Source organism: Stegastes partitus, unplaced genomic scaffold (genome assembly GCF_000690725.1).
Source record: "Stegastes partitus isolate 25-593 unplaced genomic scaffold, Stegastes_partitus-1.0.2 Scaffold1274, whole genome shotgun sequence".
Taxonomy (NCBI): Eukaryota; Metazoa; Chordata; class Actinopteri; family Pomacentridae; genus Stegastes; species Stegastes partitus.
In genome coordinates, this window is record NW_007579005.1 from 154,518 (window position 1) to 178,484 (window position 23,967).

Below are 23,967 nucleotides of genomic sequence, written 5' to 3' on the forward strand. Positions count from 1 at the left end.
ATTTTAATGTTTTAATCTCAAAATGTACCAGTAGGCTTGAAATGTATGTGGCTGTAAATAAAAAATTAAAAAAAGAAGTGTGAATTATACCATTTATCTGACAAAATCTGTGGATTTCCAAGTCTCCGATTGTCCTTGAACTACTCATCTGTGGGGGGCTATTCCATCAGAAAACTTATTAAAACTATCGTGTTTAAATTTGCCAAAAATACAGAATTTGCTTTTGCCAAATTCTGTATAAACCAAAAAAAAATCTGCACTCCCAATCATAACAATGAAGCCATTAGTGACTCAGATGAACTGCAGGCAGTGTTCAAAATGCAAGCAGCAAAAGTTCTACTGTGTATTGACTCGCCATAAGTTTTTTCCAGTATAGTCAACACCTTTTGGCACTTGGAAAAACATGTTGCTAAGATTTATGGCATTCTAGCTTCATTACATGCCGCAAAAGACGTTTCTGAGTCCTCTCTCCTTCCAGTCATGGTTGTTCTGTTGAGGTGCAGGACTTTGTATTACAGGGACAAATGAGCCCAGAGTGAGTAAAAATGTGACAGGAGCAAAGAAACGCCCAAAAGCTGCTGTGAGTTCAGAGGGTTTTCAACTAGTTGCATTCAGATGTGGGTTGACGTAGGTTTGACATTGTCGCTGCATACTATCCTCTGCAATGTTCTGCTAGAAATGCCGCTCGTGTAATTGTGCGCAAAACGACGCCTATAAAAAGAAGCATTGCTATTTACTGTTATTTACAACGACATAAATCCAGAGATGCAATGCGCATCGCTGGCAACCGACCCACAGGTCTTCGTTTTGCTTTCACGCTTGTGGTATGCTTTGAAAAACAGCGAACCGAGCTGTAAATACGTGGAGAAGGAGGGCCTTTGTTCAGCAAATTATGTGTCATCTTTAAACCCAGACTGCAGGTGACAAGACTGCAATTATGAACTCTTTTCGCTGCAGTTCTGTCGCTTCCCTCGGCGCAGAGTGACTAATAACACGTGGTGTTGGAGGCCGGCTGCAGACGCAGGTGTTACAGCTCCGTTTAACGGCCCAAATAAATCAGTCGGAGGCAGCCGCTCGGCCGGGGAGCGCCTCGGTGTGGGTTAAAGTAGAGCAAAGAGAGCCGTTAAAGGTGGCTTACCACCCAAGGTTTGCTGCAGAAGTTGTAGATGGAGAAGAGGGAGTTGATGCTCGGGACGCCGCCGAAATGCAGCCCGATCACGAGGTTCCGGAAGTCCTCGCCGGGAATCATGCTGTAGGCGTGCTGGCGGATCAGGACGAAGTCCGGCTTGAAGGACCTGCAGAGAGACACACATGAAAGAGAAAACCATGAAGCTGTGGATGCTGTGAGGTTATTAATCTGCAGGGTTCTGGGACACTGTAAACACACAGTTAAGCTCTTGGGTGGTGAAGTTAAAAGACAGAAAGGAAAGAATTCAATGCACTGAGCCTGACTTCAATATCTCAGCATATACTGGAGGGACTGCAATGAAATCTTTACAGTCATGGCACCCAGAGGATAACTCCTACTGACTTTAGTGATCCCCCTGGCATCACCGTAAAAGGAAAATGTCTCTAAAGCCATTTAATTCAGCACTATTATCCAGTTTATTTTGTCCAGTGCTTTGATTTATGTCCTTCACGGCTACCATTCATGGCTCGCTGGTTAGAACGGTCGCCTCGCAGCGAGACGGTCGCCGGTTTGTGAGGACACCTGGGATCTTTCTGCGTGGAGTTTGCATGTTCTCCCCGTGCAGCGTGGGTTCTCTCCAGGTTCTCCAGCTTCCTCCCACACAGTCCAAAAACATGTTGAGGTTCATTGGTGATTCTAAATTGGTGTGAATGTGAGTGTGCTTGGGTGTTCCCTGCCTTCACCCTGAGTCAGCTGGGATAGACTCCAGCTGCCCCGCGACCCCAGTGACGATTCAGCAGTGTGTAGATAATGGATGGATGTACAGCTACCCTTCAGCCTCTGCTGTACATTCGCACTAATTCACAAATGTTAGCATCCTAACATGCAAAAAAAAGACTTTGAAGATGGTCAATATGACATGCTAAACAACAGCACTGTCATTATGAGCCTATTAGCATGTTTACATTAGCATTTAGGTCCTTTAGATGCCACAAAAAGTTCTGAACATGAATTAAAGGACCCACATGTGCACAAATAAACAAGTCTCACATATCTTTAGAATGTGTCTCTCAGTTTTACAGCTTAAAATACCACCGTGATGGACAGCATGAAGTCAAAGCAGAACGTTTTTCTCTGAAAATCATTTCACATGGAAATAACCCTGAGTTCACAGCACAGCCGCTGCTTTTAACTCATATGTTTGGCGACATTTGGTGCAAATCAGCAGCTTTAAAAATGGCTCTGAGGTGACGGCTGGCTAACATGTGGTTTTAATTGGCTGCATTTCAGTCGCTGTTTTCATTTCGTTTCCTGACAACAAAATAAGGACAAATGTTTAGATTGAACCGAAGCACAAAAGGTGGCAAAGATCAGAGCTCTGACCTGTGGGCATGCGATCAAAACTAATGCTAACGTTAGCCACATTAGCTGCACAACAGTAAGGATTTTCCTGTTATTGGGGGAACACTACCATCACAAATAAGAGCAATCCACCAAATCTTCAGTTATTAAGATGCTGGGAGTGCATGAAGACTTTTGGGTTCACTCTTGCAGCCAACAGCAGAACATTTGTTGAGCTCGACTGGTGGCTGAGGCATTTTAGAGTCGTAGAAAGCAAATAAAGCTGGTGGATTGTGCAGCGGCTGCTCATTTCAACTGGCTCGGGGCAGAAAGATTACGCAAAGTCTGAGACAGATGACTAATGGTTCATTGGTTTGTACGTAGCAGTTTAGTAAAATTCTTACATGCTTGTAAATCTGTCAGGATATCTAGCTGTAGGATGTCTTCATATCTTAACAGCAATAACAACCATAAAACACCATAAACACGGCTCTGGGCTGGTGCGCTTACAGACATATTTAGCAATAACATGTTCGTCTTTTGACAGACGACTTTCAAATTAAACGTCAGAGAGGCACCTTCCTGTTTGACACCTGACCTGACCTGACCGAGCTCAGGTCAGACGTCTCGCTGGCTCCTCCCAGCTCTGTCGGCACATTAACACACTGCATCTGGGCCTTGTGTTTACAGTCAGGGGGCTCCATCATTCAGCGACCGGGCTGATGGAGGGGGGTGTGAAGAAATGCTCCTCGCGGCACCTAATCTTTTTGGACCATCTATCCAATTAACAGCCTAATCCTTCCTTTACAAACTGTTCTGGGAGCAGTGCCAGACGGCCCATCAAGCACCTGCAGACCTCCTTCAATCCAGCCCACATTTCAGGGAATTCACTTTCACAGTCATGTTTCTTTTCTTTTTTTTTAACCCATTAATATTTTCTGTTTTCATTCCGGCATTGTGCAACTCAGATTCCTGTGATTCGATGCTTCTTTTTTTTTTTTTTTCATCTTTCATGCCGTTACATGTTGGATCCTAGTAAGAAGCTCTCTCTTTTCTCATTAGAGAGCTGCTGAAAGATATTATACAAGCATTTACTATTTATACTTGCAGTTTCCACATTGTGAAACCCTTTCCCCAAAACTCAGCAAAGAGGGGGAAAAAAAACAAAACACCCAACACAGACTGCATTTAAACTATGTGCACTGATTTAGTGGGATGCACACACACACAGTGATAATAGTTTAATTTATTATTTTTGTCAGCGATCGTGTACAAAAAACATGAATCTCACACGAGGGAAGAGCTAATTTAATCCGTCTGCACTTCCCCGGGAAAATAAACTGTAAATCTTCATGAAATGTTTATTAACTCTCTGAACTCCGAGCAGTATCTGGGTGTTGTCATGCTCCTGTCACATTTTTACACACTGTGGGCTCATTTTTCACTGCAACACAAAGTCCTGCACCTCGATGGAAACGGCACAAGCATGATTAGAAGGAGAGAGAACTCAGAAATATCGTCTGTGCAGAATAATTGAGTTAGAATGCCATAAATTAAAAGAAAACAAGAAAAAAAGAGAGTTGAATTTCTTACATTTGAATGAAAACGTCTTGCAGTTCAACCCCAATTCAGCTGAAAAGTCCCTGAATTTTTGTCACAAAACTGCTCATCGTAGCTGGGTCATATAGAGCTTTATAGATGCAGGACGGAGGACAAAATTTTTTGTTTTTCACAGATTTAAGTTAGTGGAAATGGTTTATGTATCAGGATTTTTTAAACGAGACAAGTAGAATAAAGTAGTTTTGACAAAATATCGTGATTAGTTGTCCAACTGAACCGCACGGAAAGCTAATAATCTCATTTCTTTCTGGTTTTAGAGTTTCTGTCTCTGAAAAATGGTGTAATTTTGGCATTTGTACAAGAATATCATGCCTATACACTACTGCAGTTTAGGGTTTAGAGGGCTGAGGAGCTTATAATCAATTACAGTTGAATGATTTAACAATTGTCGAGTGAAAAAAAACAAACCAGCTTAATTAAAGCTGCATTTAAAGATTCTTGTTGCTAGTCGCTAACTTTGTTTGTCTTCTCGTTGTGCACAATAGGTTTATCTGGATTTTTTCTCCAGCAAACAACTGCCTGCTGCAGCTGGAAACAGAGTTCATGAGAAGTGAGATGCAAAGAAAACAAATCTGTGGAGCAGAAAACCACGACGATAAACTGAGAGCCACTAAAACACACTGTAGATGTGAACTGTAGAGACGGCTGATCATTCTCTGTGGAGCGAAAATGACTGCATAAAGTTCATCACAAGTTAACAATCCAACAGCCAACACAGAAGGTGCCCAGCTAAAGCTTTTACAAGGCTACCTGCAGACACAGACACTACATAAAAATATAACTGCACACACACATACAGGTACACATGAGGTGGAGGGCTGCAGCCTGCGAGCTGAAATTTCAGCCAGGGCCTCCGACAGGTTCAGGGTCCTCAAGTGTTGCTTATGTTAGACAGCTCGGAGAAGACTGGCAGGACGGCTGAGGAGTGATCTGGCCTCGGCGACAGAGCGACTACAGCTGTTCCTCCCCGCTGCTGCACTCTGCTCTGCTATTTATACTGGATGGAGCTGTTTATTGGGGCTCCAGAACCAGACCAGACTCAGCGGCTTCCCTCAGCGTCTTAAAAACGCGAGTCCATTCCCGTAATGTGCTGTTTGTAGCAAACCCCCCCTTGTGAGAAGAGAACATTCTGGTTGCACGCTGAGTAGCTCAACCAAGACATTTACTATTATACTTTATCAGAATGAAACTAAATATTGAGTTGTGTCTAAGAAGAACTCACGGTTTCCGTGTGACTGATGCACACTTCCAAAGTGGCTGCACGTGTTTCTACTCATACTACAATAGGTACCCATCGGTCTGCAGAGGGTCGCATGGCCCCTCATATCAAACACAGAAAAACACATCAGCTCTCGTGAAAAGCTGCTTACGTCTTTGCACTTTTCACAGGATACAGCAGCAGGTTATAGGTTGGGATGTTGCATGGTGAGGGACGTAGCACGGGGTTCCTGGAGAATTTATTACTGTGTTCATGCTTCGTCGATGTTTGAATCTAAGCGCCTCCAAAGTCCTGCAGTGGCTCCTTTAATTATGACTCTTTAAACGATGAATTGTAAAGATGCAGAAGATGACAATTCTCCTTGCACAGTCTCTCCTCATAACAAGTATTATTTGAAGCACCATTTGTTTTCCTGGTGCATGGGCAGGCGGCAGGCTTGCAGTAATTCTGGGCTGCACACAGAGTGTGAAAGTTAAAAGCTATGTCACCCTCGTGGACCCTTACAGACATTCAGAAAGTATGAATGCTGCAGATACTCTATGTCCTAATGTTGAATCCTGGCACTGGGTATGAACATTGCTAAATACCGACATGAAGTGAAAACATGTAAATGCACAGGAATAAATGAGAAGCTTGGACTGTTGAAGGAGCAGAAAAAAAATCTATTCCAGTCAAGCTTCGAGTCCAGATCAGGTGAGAACAGATTGTCCATCCATCCATCATCTCTACACCTTAATCCTCACTAGGGTCATGGGGGGCTGGAGTCTATCCCAGCTGACTCAGGGTGAAGGCAGGGGACACCCTGGACAGGTCACCTGTCTATCACAGGGCTACACTTAGAGACAGCCAACCAAGCACACTCACATTCACACCTACAGACAATTTACAATCAGAACAGATTGTTTTTCTTAATAAATCAGTTAACTGATGTCAGAAAACAGGGACAAAAGCTCACTGCAAACTCTCAGAGCCCAAAATGACGTCTTTATCGTGTTGTCCAAACAGCAAACCCAACAGCATTCACTTTACGGTTCCCCAAGACCTGTGAAACCCGACATCTGCTGCTTTCTCCTTGCATGTTGCACTGGTGCACAAGCATCACGACAACACTTTACAACCCTGTTTGCAGCTGTCTTCCTCAAGACACTGGATGTCCCTTTGGTCACTGTTCCTGTTGGGATGCTGGCTCGTTTAGGAGATTCAACGCTAATTGCAGATGGTACTTGCCATGTTACGGAACAGGACTTGGAGGAAGTGTTATAAGTGGTGCAGGAGCACTGGGAGCAGGGTATCGCTGCACAAAGACACCACTTTGATGGGGATGGCGGCCAAATTTAAATTAGGTTGGGTTTTTTTTAATCTACTTTTGTTTCCCATGCCGTGTCCTGGCCTATGGTTTGAAAAAACCCAGTGAAACCAACAAAGGGTCACATCTGAAACCTAGAAACACTTATTTTGGACGTTTTTACTAATAAATAACTTGATGAACAAGGATTCTACAAAACTAACAAGGGATGTCCAATTACAGGATAGAGAAGCGATCTGTATTTGCACCAACCTATGCCAGACACATAGTTTATACCTGTTGTTGTGCAGAAACTTGCCACAACAGCCATCAGATGTTCTACCGAGACATGGCATCACTGTCAGACTCTATTACAGTTGAATTTTGCACTTATTTGCTGACCAATGGTCGGTAAGCCTCGTACAAGTCTCTATCATGGTGCCCCTTTACTAGCTAAAGCCCCGTAATAGTCTCTGCTTGCCAACATGGAACTGACCACCTCCTCTGGTCACTAAAGCATGAAGCAACAAGAGGTAGCAGGTACTACAACTAATCTACAAAACTCAAAGTGTGTATCATCGAGGAAAATATCAGTAAATACCTTGACTGGGACATCTCTAAGTTGAGGTACTAATTAAAAACAAACCTGAACCTCACATTAATGTCTTTATACCCCTTTTCTTGTGTCCGTTATACCCATAATGCAGCACTACACAAGTCAGGACTACTATCTCTTGTTGTTCCATGTAAAGATCTCCTCACTACCAAAAGATTAACTGCCGGACATCACAGGAAGACAGTTTTCTCAATGTGTTGCTAAGTGCTTGCACATATAAGACAGAGCAGACCTTTGTGCTACCTCATTACCACAGAAAGGCCAGATGCAGGAGACATTCAGCACAGTGGGATGGCTTTCACCCAGCTACAGTTAATGGAGGCAGTGCCCTATAGCGGCGCGGCGTTATGAGCTTTGTCACCCATTAACTTTGTTTTTGTCTCTCCTCGCTCGGACCCGCTCTGCCGAGGCAGGGCTCCCCGCGAGTCATGGATTAACACTAAAGCAGCGCATTTGTGTTTTACGATCCGAATCGCTCGGGCCCTCGAGGCTCCACTTCACGGGCGATATGCTAATGTGCCCTTTGAATGGGTTATCAGTGGTGCAATAAAGGCTGCTAAGAGGCGCTGATGGGGGGATAGCGAGGTTATAGATTAGGACACGAGGACAGAGAGGATCCATGTGGAATCATAAGCCCACTCATAAAACACTTGAATAGTAAATTGAGACGGATAGGGACCGATGTGCCGGAAAAAATACCCATCTGAACAAGTCATCCTGACAGTCGACTCAAATAAACTGATGAAAAAGGGATCTCGAGCTCAGTTATTTCACTCCACTGACTGATTTTTGATGTGTTGATGCGACACAGTGAGCATGAATACGACCCTTATATAGCAGAACATCTGAGCTTCTGTGCTTTGGTAGCAAATCACATGCTTGTTAGTGAATGTGCACGTGAGTCCCTCCCTTTGAAACTGTTCATCCACTCTGCATGGAGCAAAAGTGCAGTCCACAAAACTTCAAATGTATGTTTGTTTGTTTGTTTTTTTTACCATATTTGCATCACACACACAATAACAAATGACATGCACACACTAAAAAATTCAACAACAATGGCACCACACACTACAGGACATTATTAGGATTGCTGTACCACAGGGAGCAGTCAGGGAGCAGAGCATCATCTCATTGATCTCATGGGAAAACAGACAAAATGGAGCCACTACGACCTGTACTGCTAATAATACTTCTATTGCAGTGAGAAAAGTTGGGGAGGTGTGGTCCGCATGAGTTGTTTTTTTCTTTAGCAAGAACTGGAGGTGTGATTTTAACTATCAGTTCTAATATCTGCACCTAAAGTTTATGATTATTGGTGCACGACAATCATAACCAGCCCAACTTTTACACCTAAAAATCAAACATGTCCGATATTATTGAGGCAGTTGTGATGAGGAGGTTCAGGTTCGGGTTCAGGTCGGATTGTTCAGTCAGATAATACGTCGTTAGCTTTATTTGTGACATAAAACGTCATGTCGGAGTCAGAATCCAAGGCTGTCGGTATGTTAAGGCTGTTTTTTATGGGTTCTGTTTCCTAAAAACCTGTCGGATATCAAGGTTTTCAGATTGTCAACGGTCGGATTATCAAGTCACGACTGTATTAGAAAAAAGAAAGGTGTCTCCTACCTGCTCTATGTAAACACAGCCTGTAGCTCAACGGAAAAGTCAGAATTTTATTGTCACACGACTGTTGGTCACAGTGGAGTCACTAGTGGCTTCTATGCATTCAGGGCTGCAGAATTTGTATTTATTTTTATTATTTATATATATATTTCTATATGTAGGGTCAGTGTTTTATTTTTGGTAAATGTTTAGATAAGACTTGTAAAATAAAGTGATTTATTTGAGGAAATACAACAATTTCTAGCTCAGATTCCAAACAAACCTTATGTCACACATGATTAAAATCTGTTGTAAAGTGGAAAATACAACAACTGTTTCTGTTTTCACAACTTCTCACTCTGATCAATGATGTCACTTTGACATTTCTTTAAAGATATCATCCCTTTCATGTCTGCTGGTAGATTTTAGGGTTCAGAGGGTTACATCTAGAAAACCAAAGCTGCGTAATTATAAATACACAACAATCCTGACCATGATATAAGACCGCTGTACAATACATTGTATGCCAACAGGATGTTTTCATCAGCATTCCTGGAGCAGGAAACTATTCAAACTCAGGACAATATGCTGCCATTCGGTCTCCAGATCCATTTATCATACAGAATCTCTGACCTTCTAATAGGCTCCAAAGGGATGTCTGAATTGTGGGGAACATTTATCCTCATACCGGCACTCTGCCTCCCTCAAAAGCTGGTGAGGGCCTTATCTTCCTGCATCAGTCTGTCTCTCATTGATAAGGATAATCGGGGTAGAACTCGGCGGGAATGCCACAAATGTCAAACAGTACATACCGAGGATCAGCACGGCGCTCGTACACAATGGCGCATTGTGCCACGTTGGCTCTCCGTCGTCAGAGGGAAATGCACCTTAGGGAGCAGAGTCTGAGCTTGCCTATTAGGGGAACAGACTCCAGAGGAAAAAACGAACTCTGAACGGTGCCACAAAATTGTTATGTGGGCAGACATTCTCTGTTCACTGTAATAAGCCTGTGGGCCCTGGTCGTGTGGTTTTATCAGGAAAAACAACCAAATCTAAGTTAAAAAATCATAACATTTCATCAAAATATATTTATTCCACATGTCTCAGTTAAAAAATAGTGAAAAATAAAACGTGTACAGGAATCACATTCTATAAAAAACAAAAAAATCTGCACTTCGCATCGCAACTGAGAAGCAATTTGCAACTTACCTGTGACCAACCGTCAAATAACAAAAATTCAAAGACTTTCTGCTTTTAACAGGGTCACATAACAACCAGCCACTACCTCACAGTTCAGCACTTCAGTTCTCGACCAACACAAGAGCGCCGAGTGGTCGGCGTTAACCCTCACAGAAGACTTTCTCACGGTGCCCTTGTCACTAGCTAAACTCCCACAATGCTCTCTGCTTGCCAACGCGGACCTTCCTGTTGTCTAAACGACCATTTTGTGTCATCGGTGTTAAATAGTTAGAGGGTCCACCTGGTGGTGCATCCAGGTACTACATCGAATCAACAACATATTTTCTGCCTCATCGGTTAATATTAGGAGTGGGACTTTAACGCATTAATTAACGCGAAAATAAAGCTTTAAAGTCCCACCCCTAATACACTTTAAAGCGTTAATTACGATTAATTAATTACAACAAAAATAATGCGTTTAAAAAATTAACGCATTTAATCGCGGTTTGCATCCAGGCAACACGCAATTTCATGGTCCACCGATAACACTGATGCACAAGATGCGTCAGCGCTACGCTAACAACAACAAACATGGAGGAATCCGATGAGAGTGCATCGCTTGGACTGATGGAGGGCAAGTTTCATTTTAAAAAACTGCCCGATGGAAGCCTTGACAAGAGTGCGGTTTTGTGCAAAAAATAATGTGCATCCCACCGAAGCACATCAAGCTGACGGTACCAGCTGAATGAAAAGCAGCGAGCACAGAAACCACCGGAGCAGTTAGCGCTAGCAGTCCTGGATAGCGACACATTTTTTTAACACGTTATTGTTGTTGCAATTAATGCGTTGAAGTCCCACCCCTAGTTAATATATTTTCAATTGGTTATATTATCAACAGCAGTGATTACATTCGTGATTGATCCATATCGTCAGTTAAAGTAGTATTTCTGTAGGATGTTATTCCATAATATGTAAATTACTCAGATAAAATCACACCATAAATAACACTATAGGGACTTAACTCCAATATTTAAACTTGTTATGTCAATTTCCTAATGCCAATCATAATCTTTTAAACTGGAAAGCTCTTTGGTGCAACAGCAGCGGTCCCAAAGGTAAGCGCTACGTACAAAACTGTGACTCGACTTGACCCATACAGATCATTTTTAAGAATTTTGGAAGTTGAAACATGTCCAGGACTGTACACATGAAGCTCGCATGGCCCTGAAGAACCTCCATTTCCCTCCCTGTGTGCAGCGACTCCCTGCAGCCCAGCACCACGCTGCGGCTCCCCGGTCTGGATCTAGGACTCCCTGTGGTTGCGGCTCGGTGGCACCAGAGCAACCTGGCAGCGTCTCAGATCCTGGGCGGCGGCTCCAGCTGAGATCGCTCGTCTCCACGCTGCACTGAAGGCGGCGGAGGTCACGCAGGAAACAGAACAAAAAAAAAACTAAAATAACAAGGATTCATGTCAATCACATGTGCAAACTCCGAACAAGAGAGCGTGAGCTACCAGCAAAACAAATTAGAGCATGTTTAAGTTGCTGGACGGCGATCACGTTGAGGATTTGGAGAAGAGTCCCACGGGAGGCAGATGTAATGAGGAAAAGGAGCTGCAAGAGCAATAGAGCGCCAGATGACCTCTGGCAGGAAGGGAAATGAGTGTTGTTAGGAGTTTGAGTGAATTAGCGGGGCCATTTGTATTCATGGCTATATTACAAAAAAGCGGAGATGGTGGAGTGCTTTCATTACAGTCACAGCGCTGCTGAAGGAAACCGCCCTCGGGCCTCCTAAAGCCACGTCTGAACCCGGCGTGTCTGTGAGCAGGATTTATTTGCTCGGTAACAAGATGAACCTGTCTGAGGTATTAGGTGTAGAGGCAGCTCCAGGCAGACGGTTCTTTCCTTGATTAAAATGGGTTTTGAAAAGGGGGTCAAGGGGACGGAGTGGGTTTTAAGGATTGTCTGTGTGGTCTAAGCGGTAAATTGTCACCTGAGGTAACCGAAGCAGCCGAGCCTTGTTATGAGCGCTGAAGGGATTGAGGAGGAAAGTGGGGGGGTGGCCCTCTCTGGTAGAGAAAATTAAATAGAAGGAGAGGTGAGGAGAGGGGGGGAAACAGAAATCAGACAAGGATCTGCTAATGTAATCTGCCTCCCTCCATCTGTGAGACGGAGGAATGTGACGAGGCAGTTCGGCCCACACACGGCACAGAAATGCCCATCAGAGCGAATCACTTCCTCAGAACCTGTCAGCTCGTCTAAAACATGGCTTCATATTCACTGACAATTACAGGGACGCATTAGGGACCCAAATCCTATGTGATAATAGGAAAGAAATGTCCGTCTGTTGCTCCTGATTGCCATAAATGTGGCTCCTGGTGAGCATGAATGATGGGACGTCCTCCAGCTTTGAAATGAGCACATTAAAGTGATTTAAACATCGGTAATGCGACGTCTGTTAAATAATACGCTGCAGAGCTTCTGGATAATCAGTGGACTCTGTGCAATTAATGATGGAATTGAATCAATAAAACCTGTGCAATAATGAACAGAAATGGTGCAAAATCAATAGAATATGTGCATTTATCAGTAGAATCTGTGCAACATCAATGGAATATGGAAAAGTCAGAGGAATATGTTCAATAAACCAGAGCATCTGTGCAATATCTGTGGAATCTTTGTAGTATTAGTAGAATCAATCTAATAACCAACTGAATGTGTGGAATAATCAGTAGTAACTGTGCAATTTGTAACAGAATTGATGCAATATTCAATCAAATCTGTGCAATAATGAACAGACACTGTGCAAAATCAATAGATATGAGCATTAATCAGTTGAATCTGTGCAAAAATCAGTAGAATCAATCTAATAACAAATCAAATGTGTGGAATAATCAGTAGAATCTGTGCAACTATTAACAGAATCGGTGCGATAATCAATAAAACCTGCACAATAATGACCACAAAGTGTGCAAAATAAATAGAATATGTGCATTAATCAGTAGAATCTGTTCAACATCGATGGAATCTGTGCAAAAATGTGTAGAATCTTTGCCATATAACTAGAACCAATGTAATAATCAAGAGAATCTTTAAAATGATCAGTAGAATATGTGCAACTATGAACATAATTGGTGCAATAATCAATAAAATTTGTGCAATACTGAACAGAAACTGTGCGAAATCAATAGAATATGCACATTAATCAGTAAAATCTGTTCAACATCAATGGAATCTGTGCAAAAATCAGTAGAATATGTGCAATAAACAACAGAATCCGTGTAATATCTGTAGAATCTTTGCAATATTAGTAGAATCAATCTAATAACCAACTGAATGTGCAGAATAATCAAGAGAATTTTCGGATTAATCAGTAAAATCTGTGCAATAACCAACAGAGGTTGTGCAATATCAATATAATCTATGCAATTATTAACAGAATTGGTGTAATAATCAATAGAATCTGTGCAATAATCTATGTAACATCTGTAAAATCTGTGCTACAGTCATAGAATCTGTGCAATGACCGACAGAGTCTGAGCAACATCAATAAAAACTGTAATAATCAATGGATGCTGAGCAACAATCAATAGAATCTGTGCTTTTATCAACAGGATCAGTGCAGTTTTCCATAGAATTGGTGCAATAATCAATAAAATCTGCACAATATCAACAGAGTCCATGCAAAAGTTAGTAGAATCTGTGTAATAATTTTAGAGGCGCACATGTGGAAGTCGTATAAAAATGCAGCTTTTGGCAGTGAAGCGGTTAATCACTGGGTTCACACGATCATCCGTCAAGTCTATTAATGGAACGTCGTATAAAAATCCAGCCGAAGCGTCTTTAATGAAGTTTGTTTCACTCAGATTCAGCTCTAGCGTTGGTGTCGGCGTCCTCGCGGGTGCAGCAGCAACATGTGCAGTCGTGTTAATTAAACCCTGGAAGAGCTGTAAAGGCTTTTCTTTATTGAATTCCTGCAATGCTCAAAGTTCATGCACACAAACAGCTCCCAGCGGTTTGAAAAGCCTGCATGTAACACAACATTTCATTCACATTTCGGGGGCATGTGGCTGCAGCCTAAACACGTTTCCAGCCAGAGCGGCAGTAAAACGAGCCCCATAACTCCACATTAATCAGCACTAATTAATCGCCTGGCTTTATTAGCCGCGGGAGGCGCTGTGAAGACGGAGCTCTGTGGCTCCTCGTCCTCCGGCTGCCGAGGTCGGCCGGGCCGGCGTTCCCACTTTGAGCCGGAGGTTTTGGCAGCGGCGAGCGGAGCAGCCAAAGGGCTGACTACAGCAGTGCAGCAGGGGAACAACATGACATAACTGCTGCAGCTCGGCGCTCTGCTGCGCTGGAGGATGTGCAGCGCGTGCCACGTTGCAGAAAGCGAAGCATTTAGAGAGTCACATGTACTTTTGTTGTTGTTCTTCAGGCTCGGCTCCTCAATTTGGAGTAAAACAATGCCCGGTCTGTGCCAAAATTAAACCGTTTATCTTCGCAACAGACTGTAAAAACAGGACGAACCATCAGATTTCCAGCTTATTCATGTGTGACTTTCTGAAAAACAACCAAATCTAACTTTAAAATGTTTATTTTTTATTGAAATCACGATATTCTAGGTTTCAAAGTGCAGTAATCTAAAACATGTGAAGCCGTGACAGATCCAGCTGTTACCAAAATCATTTTTATTCTACAAAAAATATACCGTTTGCTGTAACCAGATTGTGTAAAAAACAAAAAATTCTGCGCTCCTCGGCGCAACCATGAAGCCATTTTGGACTCGGCTGTAACCAACGGTCACATGGCAAAAATTCTGGAACTTTTCAGCTGAACTGGGTTGAACTGCAGGTTGTGTTTACACAAAGCAGACGGGAGACAAGTCTAAACATTTTTGTTCCATAAAAATAAAACTGGTGTGTCTTCCTGCTCAACTGTAAAGCGACGAATGACCAACAGTCAAGAGAAAAATTCTGGAACTTTTTGACTGAGCTGCAGGATGTGTTTACACAGGACAGAAACAAATGAAATATTTAAGTGGAAAAACACGACAGGCCTGTTTTATTAGATTTTTTCCAGTATTGGTAACACATGTGGGTACTTGGAAAAATGTTGTACATGCTGGTTTTTAAATTTTTGCTAAATAAATAATCCAACAACATCAATATTCATTTTTATCTTTTTTTAATGATTTATGGCTTTATAACTTTTGTTGTGACCTTCCTGAGTTCTCTCTCCATCTAGTCATGCTTGTGCTGCTTCCAGAAAAGGTTCAGGACTTTAAATCGCAGTAAAAAAAAAAGCAAAACATGGCCAGAACCTGCTCGGAGCTCAGAGGGTTAACTTCTTCTTAAGGTATCACGTCTCCATCGCATTGGACGTATTTAACCGTACAGCAGATTAATGTTTGTCTAATGCACGGCTAAACACGACAAGAGTGAAAGAAAAGCTGACGACACAAGCAGCAGTGAAACCACAGACGTGTGAGAAAGCCGGCGGAGGCGACGCCAGTCAGAGGTCGGACTGCAGCGGACACGTGGAAAAACCGGAACCAGCTTTAAATATAAACCGTCAACGTGCCTGAATGCATGAGTTCAATCAGCGTCCGTCCTCTGGTGGTTCATCAAACACGTCAGTCTCAAAGAAAGCATGAGTTTCCATCTATAAAAATAAAGTGTTTTGTTTGTTCTTTCATCTGAAGAACCGTCCAGTGTCAGCGGCAGCTTTGGTGTTATCAACCAATCAGGCTGCCAGCTTGAAACAACCAATCATATTATTAGTGGTCAAGTAATAAACGATAAGCCAAACAGCATCTGCATCCAATTTAGCCTCTTATTACGGCAACATGAACACAATCACCTCAGTGTGGGCTGACAACAGGTCGCATTGTAGCGTCGGCTGCTTTAGCGCCGCTCGCCGACCATTATTCTCACTTGATTTCCCGTAATTGTGCGAAGTCGAGTCCAAAAACACAGATTAGCTGATTAGAAAAAAGGCCAGAAAGACGAGATGAATGACGTGCACATGTATAAATATTTAGGTAGCACAGCAATACAGCTTGACTCTACTCCTAAAATATGTGGTTAAACATATTAGATTTCTGGGTAATTAAATATTACGCACATGTAACTGAAGGAAAATCACATTGCTGGGATGTTGACCCCAAAATCATGTGTGCAGATGCTGTAAGTAACGAGAACTGGGTTTGATCCCAGCTCTTGTTCCCCAGATTTGTTGTCCGTCTCGAAAATGTTTGACTGTATAATTATACCATTTTTTTTTGCTGTATTTAAATCAGAAAAAAAATCATTATTTTGCTGATATTTGCAGTCATTTTAAACTCTTAAGACCCGGCGTCCACATATGGGGACGTTACATTTTGGGTTATAGTACCACAGTAGCTAATTTTTTAATTCGTTTTTATTTTTTATTATTTTATTTGTATTATTTTATTACTGTTATTTATTTATGTATTTATTTATTTTATATATTTTAAAATTTATTTTTATTTTCTTTATATTTTATATTTTTTATTCTTTTTTTCTTTTTTCTCTTCTTCTTTTTGTTTTTTAATAAAAAATGCAAATCAAACAAGAGCTCGGGTCTTCAGAGGTTAAAGAACAAATATGTAAATGTTGAATATGTAAATGTAAAAAAAACATTTATCATTTTTAAAATTGTTGTTATTTTATATTTCTGCCCAATAACAACGAGTAAAATCACACAAAATGTGTCGACTGTAAAGAAAACAGGTCAAAACGTCCCCATCAAGATGACAGATATCTGATATTATTTCCACTGTTTTTAACTGTTTTTTAAAGGTGACAGTATTTCACAGTTTTGTTTTGTTGTTTCTGGCGTCCTGGCTGCCAGATTTTCACCATATTTTTTTCTGGAATTAGTTTTTTGCAGTCAAAACACCCAGAAACTTGTTGGGCTGATTGTTGTACTTTGGTTCTGAGGATGAAAAGCAACCAGTGACATTCAGAGTGTTGACGCAGGAACATGAAGATCAGCTGATAATCTGTGATTCACTGAACACAAGAGTCCATTTAAATAAACAGCTTCACATGTTTTTAGATTTTGGTGTATTTACTGACACAGTCGCTCTGTATCCAACTCGAGATAAAAAAGACTTGAAGAACTTGTTCAACGCTTTAATTTCACATTATTTTATCTTTTGATTTTAGAGGTTTTCCAAATACTTGAATAGCTAAAATATTTTAAATTCTATATATTTGCATTTCCTGTGTAAAATAACATTAAAAACCTCTAAGTTTACAAAAACACATAACATTTTTCCAAAAAAAAACACAACTTTTTCACAAAAACCTCATAATTTCATAAATTTTTTCCTTCAAATTCTACAGATGTAAATATTAAATTAAGTTTGAATTATTTTGCATTTCTTAAATAATACAATTAGTGCCAATTAACAGAAACAGGATTTATTTGTTAATATTATCATTATTATTGTTATTATTATTATTATGAGAAGAAAAGAGATTTTGAAACATAACCAAATCTAAACCTAAATAGCTTAGTGCTTAAAAATGTATTTTAACAAAGCCATGATAATAACAATAATAATAATAATAATAATAATAATAATAATAATAATACACTTGATCCAACGTAAAGTTGTAGCTTTAAAAAAAAAAAAATTAATTAAGGAAAATTTCAGTATTTTCCATCTTTTTTTTTTTTTTTTTAAATCACTACATCTGCCTTTTTTCCCCCTTCTTTTCATAACCAGTGTATTTTTTTACAGTGCAGATTAATGAGAAGCACTACTAAAGAGCAGCTTAACTAACTTCCTGTTTACTACGAGCGGCTGCCATTGACCTGACAGGACTTATCAGCTTTACCACAGGGCTGATCAGAGGTTACTTAACCACAACTCCTGGTTCTACCAGAAGCATTTTGCAGAGCACAATAACATCATGGTGACACCGTGGAAGTTAAAACTGGGCTCGACACCGGTGGGAAAGGTGACAAGGTGAAAAATTCTGAAGCATTCTTCGTTTAACAAACTTGCCCTGAGAGGTTAAAAATAAACGAGCGAGCTGCTTTTAGGTTTTCCACCGAGATAATCACATTAAGGGCTGGATTTGTGTGAAGGTAATGCGGAGAGGAAATGCCTCGGTGCGGGATGAGCTTCTCACCTGACCACTTTGGTGCCACCTTTGTTCACCTGCATGTCCACCATACAGCCAGAGTTGACGTAGGAGGCCAGGTTGATCTCCGAGAACTCCGCCTGAAATAACACAAGAGTTCACAGGTTACAACCAACGACAACATGCAACACAACTGACTCTTATCTCTCCTGTAATCGTACTGAAAGTGAAAGTAAAACGTGTCACTCTTTTGTCTCCTGTGATGGAGCCACAGATTCAAGTTAAAGCACTTTTAACTCGACAGCTTCCTACGAGCGTCATGTCTTCAGCCCACAACAGATTCTTTCACTTCATGTTTCTGTTTCGTTTGCACGGAAAAGAGCAAAAAGAGTCGGAGCTGGCCGGTGGGAGAAGCCAAATTGAGTTATCCCCGGTCTGTGGCCTCCTGGACAGTGAAGGCCTTGTGAAAGAGCGTAGCCCGGCTACCTAATGACTCCGTCAAACTCCCAGAGACACTGGAGAGGAGGGGCGGCTTCTGGGAACAGACCAGACCCGACAGTCCAATGTTCCTTGTGGTGACTGTCCAGAAGCCTACAGATGCTACTGAGACAAATCATTTAGCCGCATTCATGATTATACTTTGACCAAAGCTTTCTTGTGTAACACTGACAATGCAGTCTGAGGGAGAGAAAGAGGCTTGTTGTCTGGTTTAAATGTCCCACATTGTGCCTCCTTCCAGCAAATAAATGGAAATCTCATGTCCCCAGAATGTGTCGTGCAATTTCTTTCCCAGCTCAGAACACTGCAAAGACGGTTCATTTCACCACGACTGTTGAACTCCTGGTTTTAGTCCGGTTCTAAACGGGTTTTTCAGAGTCTGTCCACACCCCCTTCAGGAAGAAGACTCCCAACATTCATTTTACACGGAAAGTTGTATGGACATCTGATTAGGATGCCTCCGGAGAGGGTTCCTCTGGAGGTCTTCCAAACATGTCCACCTGGGAGGAGACCCCGGAGCAGACCCAGAACCCGCTGGAGGGATTATATCCGCTGGCCTGGGAATGCCTCGGGATCCCCCAGGAAGAGCTGGAAAGCGTCGCCGGGGGGAGGGAAGTTTGGAATGATGTGCTCCACCTACTGCCCCCGCAACCCGACCCCGGATAAGCGGAAGATAATGGATGGATGGATGGATGGATGGATGGATGGATGGACGGACGGATGGACGGACGGACGGACAGACGGACGGACGGACGTCGCCAAAGTCAGAACACGCTTGTCATTTAGTTTGTCAGATGAGGTTGCATTTATGCAGTCAGTATTCTAGCTGGTTGCATTTCAGTCGCTATTTCATACCCGTTCATAGCAGAAATAGAAAAATATGTAAATGGGAACAGACGTACTGGGAATTCAGCTGGTTTAAAATGCTGCATCGGCTGAGTTTAGATTGAACTGTTTCGGCTTCACAGTTCCCACAGAGCTCTGAACTGTTAGCATAGCATCAAAGCTAACAGTAACGGCAGCCATGCTAGTTGCGTAAGAATTTTTCCTATTGTTGTGACATGGACATTGCCATCAATAGTAAAAGCAATACACCGGAAATTCAGTTGCTCAGATGCTGGGAGTGCATGGAGACTGTCGTGTTCACTCCTGCAGCCAACAGCAGAGCATTTAATGAGGATCATTGGTTCTGCGGGTTCGGCTGTCCGGTTGAGTTGGAGCTAGATGAATGAAGTTGGTACGCATCAGAGATACAACACAGTGATGGTTGTCTGATGAAAACAGCACAACTAAGGCTGCAAGAAGAGAGAAGTAAAAAAAAAGGATTTTGCACTATGTAGCATATAGTTCCCACAAATCATAAAATATTGACAAAAAACTGAAAACATCATGTTAGCAACACCAGGAAAATTGAAGCCGCGTGAGTCTGTTTACTTCAGTCTAACACACTGACATCTCAGAGTTTATGTCTTCTGACAGGAGCTGCTCTTTGTCAGGGTCATCGTGGAGGTCAATCAGCTGCAGGTACAGAAGCCCCGGAGAGACGCTAAGCAGCAGCCGGTTGACCTCCGACATGCAACGCCGCCGCTCGTTAGTCCTCACATCACTTTAAATTATGAGACGTGACACTAATGTCTCGGATTTAATGGGCCCCAAACAAGCGGCCTGCTGACTCTCTCAAAAAAATTCAATTTGACATGACGCACAGAAAAAACATGGCGGCGCTCCATTTATCCGTAACCCCGAGTCAGCTGCGTTCGGTCGCTTCAAACGCCCCGACGGGCGAAAGATTCCTCACAGGAAAAATAATCGAGTGAAACCGCCGTCAGCAGAAACTGAGAGCTGGGTTTGTTTTCCAGCGTTTGTCACATGACCGCCCGCCAGAGACACACAAAAACACAACAGCATTGTGCGTCAGCGCTGCCTCTTTTTTTTTTTTTTTTAGGGCCGGAGAAGCTCAGCCAAAATTACTGGAATTGCATCAATGTGCATCGAAACGAAGAGACAGCAGCAGAAGACAGCGTTACTGTATGAAGGAAAAACAAAAAACCTCTTGTTCTGCTTCCATGTTTCCATTCTATTGAAGTCATTTTAATAGAAATTGAGTTATTTTATTGACTAAATTTGCTATCAAACAATGTTCCCAGGACTAAAAAAAGAAGCTTGTGTTTTGGAGCGAAGCCCGGCACACATGTCCAGCACATGGCTAATGACATGTAGCAGCCAGCGAATCAGAGAAATGGGTTTGTGACTGCAGGGTTCACGGATTAAATCCCTCCACTGGCTGTGATAAATAAATAGCTGAGAGCCCAAAGGCTTTGTAGTGCATCTGAAACATTTGCACGAGACGTTTGAGAGCGCTGAGGAGCTGTGAGAAAGTTTATCTAATTGGTTCGGAGTTTGTTGTCCCGATCACAACAACGGATGAAGATGCCGTGACTTCATGTTGTGATGATGAGGATCCTGTGACTCCCAAACAGTCTCTTTTTGCTCCTGTCGCATTTTTTACTCACCAAATAGTCCCTGAATCAGTCACTAATGGCTTCACGGTTGATTTACTTTTAGCAAAACGTTAAATTAAACATGTAGAATAAGGCGATTTTATTGAAATATCATGATTTCAGTGTTAGATTTGTCCAACTTTCATGACTAAACAAAGATAAGCAATTAAATGACTGTTAGAAAGTTCAAAGCCTGCTGATTTTTGTTCTCTGTTTTCACAGTTTCTGATAAATGGTGGCAATTCTGACGATTTTGCAGAGACAGCAAACCTTTAAAATTATAATGTTTGGGACTCAGATGGCCACACAAGAACTTGAAGGCATTTCACCTCGATGTTATTTATTAATATTTTTTACTTGCACACTAAAGAGCACCTCAGAAATATCAGGATTTTAACCTTAGATTTGGTTTATTTCACAGATTAAGCCAGAGGTCATACATGATTAGTTCAAGGACCGTCGGAAAGGTCTGATAAATAGTGATTAGTGATAGAATTTAAAACTTTGCTAACACTCTGTGAATATTTATTTGCACATCTGATACTGTGACACACAAAATTAAAGTTAGCTGCTCTGCTTTGTGCGATACAACACACAAGCAGTGCAACAAGTCTCACACAGACTGTACAGATATTTAACCTACATTTCTAGTTTATATCCGTACTTGTCTCCTTACTTATCTGCTGCGTGGACACTGCCTGCAGTTCAGTCGAGTGAATTTACGTCACACATATGATGGTCGCAGCCGAGTCACTCATGGCTTCACGGTTCTTTTGAAAACTCCCAGAATTTTTGTCACAACAGTGTTGGTGGCAGCTGGGTCGGCCATAGCTTCTCGGTTGCACTGACAAACGCAGAATTTTTTGTTTTTTTCAGAATCTGTTTAAAGGAAGCCCTTTGTTTTTGGCGAATTTTTAAACAAATGTGAAGCATGAAGCAAATTTTAAGATCACGATTTCCAGCTTAGATTTGGATCATTGCTTCTGACAAATCAACACATGACTATCGGATCCCACAAATATTTATGTTTTTACAGCTTCTGCCTCTGATGAATGGTGACATTTGGGCGATTGCGTAACAACAACATGACCGAGGGTTACACGAGAACTCGCAAGAGTTCTCTAGAAACTTGGAGAAACTTTATCTTGATGTTGTCTACGACTATTTTTGAATTTGCACAATAAAGAGCAAACGAGATGCAGCGATAGCCTCACAGCAATCTGCAAAACGCCGCTCTGCTCGGTGCACTTCAACGGACCGGCGGCGCGACGCGTCTCCCTCAGATCAGCCGACACGCAGGGAGATTGAAGCAAATCCTCCGGCTGACCCGCTACTCAACCCAGCTCTGCCAATTTGCATAGCAAGTTAAATGAATCGCTATCTACACGTTCTCATGCTGCGATCGTCATTTGAGACCTTAAGCCTGCTTTAGCGAGCTTTACACGGGCTTTCATCTGCACAAAAAGGGAATATTATCGGCAATATTCTCCCAGAGATAAATTTCCCTTTCATCCAGTGCTGTGGCCCATGTCAACTCTGTATGGGGGAGTGCTTTGAAAAGAATGTGCCAATGTAACGAAACTGGGATTTTTTTTTTTTTATTCGCCAAGACAGAGAGAGAGAGAGAAAAAAAAAAACACCCACTTCTTTTATTTATTGTTTTGCACTCTCCAGGGGAAGAGCAGGGGGCGAATAAATGCCATAATCTTATTTAAGGGACAACAAGGCGCCACTCACGCTCGCTGTGCCTCAAGGACATGCACTTGGCTTCTCTTCTCGGCTCTTCTCTACGGATACCCAGAAAGAAACATCTGTGTGAACGGCAGCCTTGCCAGAAAAAAAAAAAAGAAAAGAAAAGAAAAGCACAACACACCCAAATGCAGGCAGACACTCCCGCTGCACATGTGCACATCGCTGCACCTTCTGCCCTCCAAACAGGCCCAAACACACGAGCCCGGCCGTGACTTTTGCCGCGACCAGATAAAGCCAGAGAGGGTGGGCAGCTTTTTGGCAAAGGCCCGGCATTCCACGGCAGCTCCGATTGGCTGGTCGGGGGTGAGAGGGCCGCTAACAGGCGCTGTCATTGGGCGGTAATGGATGGAGTGGCTGGTGCAGGGCACAAGGCCCAGAAGCCAGGACAGGAGGCTTTTCACAGCGCCATGGCAACCATCAGGGTAACACATTCAGACACTTGTCTTGGAGCGGCTCTCGCCCTGGGAAAGGAAAACAGGAAGTGATACGTGGGACAACTGCCTCCAGAGCTGATTCTTTCTCATCTGCTGACCTGCATTCAGGCTGAATTAACCCTCAGAGCCCAGAGCTTCTGGGCGTTTTTGGCTCCCGTCGCATTTTTAGTCGCTGTGGGCTCATTTTTCACTGCAGTATAAAGTCCTGCACCTCGATGGAAACAGCACTAGAAGGAGAGAGAACTCACTACAACACTGTTATAATACTGCAAATTATTATAAAAATTCTAAATTAGGAAGATGGCGAATCCACATACTGTTGATATTTTACTACTTGTCTCCTCTCTTTGCCCAGAAGCTTCTGATTTTTTTCCAAGTAAGTGTTAGTCACAGCTGAGTTATTAATGGCTTCATAGTTGCACAAGGGAACACAGAATTTTTTGTTTTTTACTGTATTTGGTTTGAGCAAATGCTTTATTTTTGGCAATTTTTTTTTAAACAAGACTATAAAATTTTCAAATCGATTTTCAGCTTACATTTGGATTTTTTTTACTAACACAACGGCACGCCACAAATGAGTAGTTCAAGGCCTGTCGGAAAGTTTAAGGTGACAAATTTTCCTGTTTTTACATTTTTTTGCTTCAGATAAATTCTGTAATTTTGGACATTTTGGGG

The 23,967-nt window shown here is 42.1% G+C and overlaps 1 protein-coding gene across 1 annotated transcript in view; it reads right to left on the bottom strand.

The window, feature by feature from the left end:
* The window catches only part of syn3 (synapsin III), a 127,143-nt gene that overhangs the window by 78,325 nt on the left and 24,851 nt on the right, over window positions 1–23,967 (bottom strand). The window contains exons 3-4 of the mRNA XM_008298044.1: window positions 18,156–18,247; window positions 1,139–1,295 (exon numbers count right to left, since the gene is read on the bottom strand). Of these exons, the coding sequence (XP_008296266.1) occupies window positions 1,139–1,295; window positions 18,156–18,247 (249 nt within the window). The remainder of the gene's footprint in view (window positions 1–1,138; window positions 1,296–18,155; window positions 18,248–23,967) is intronic.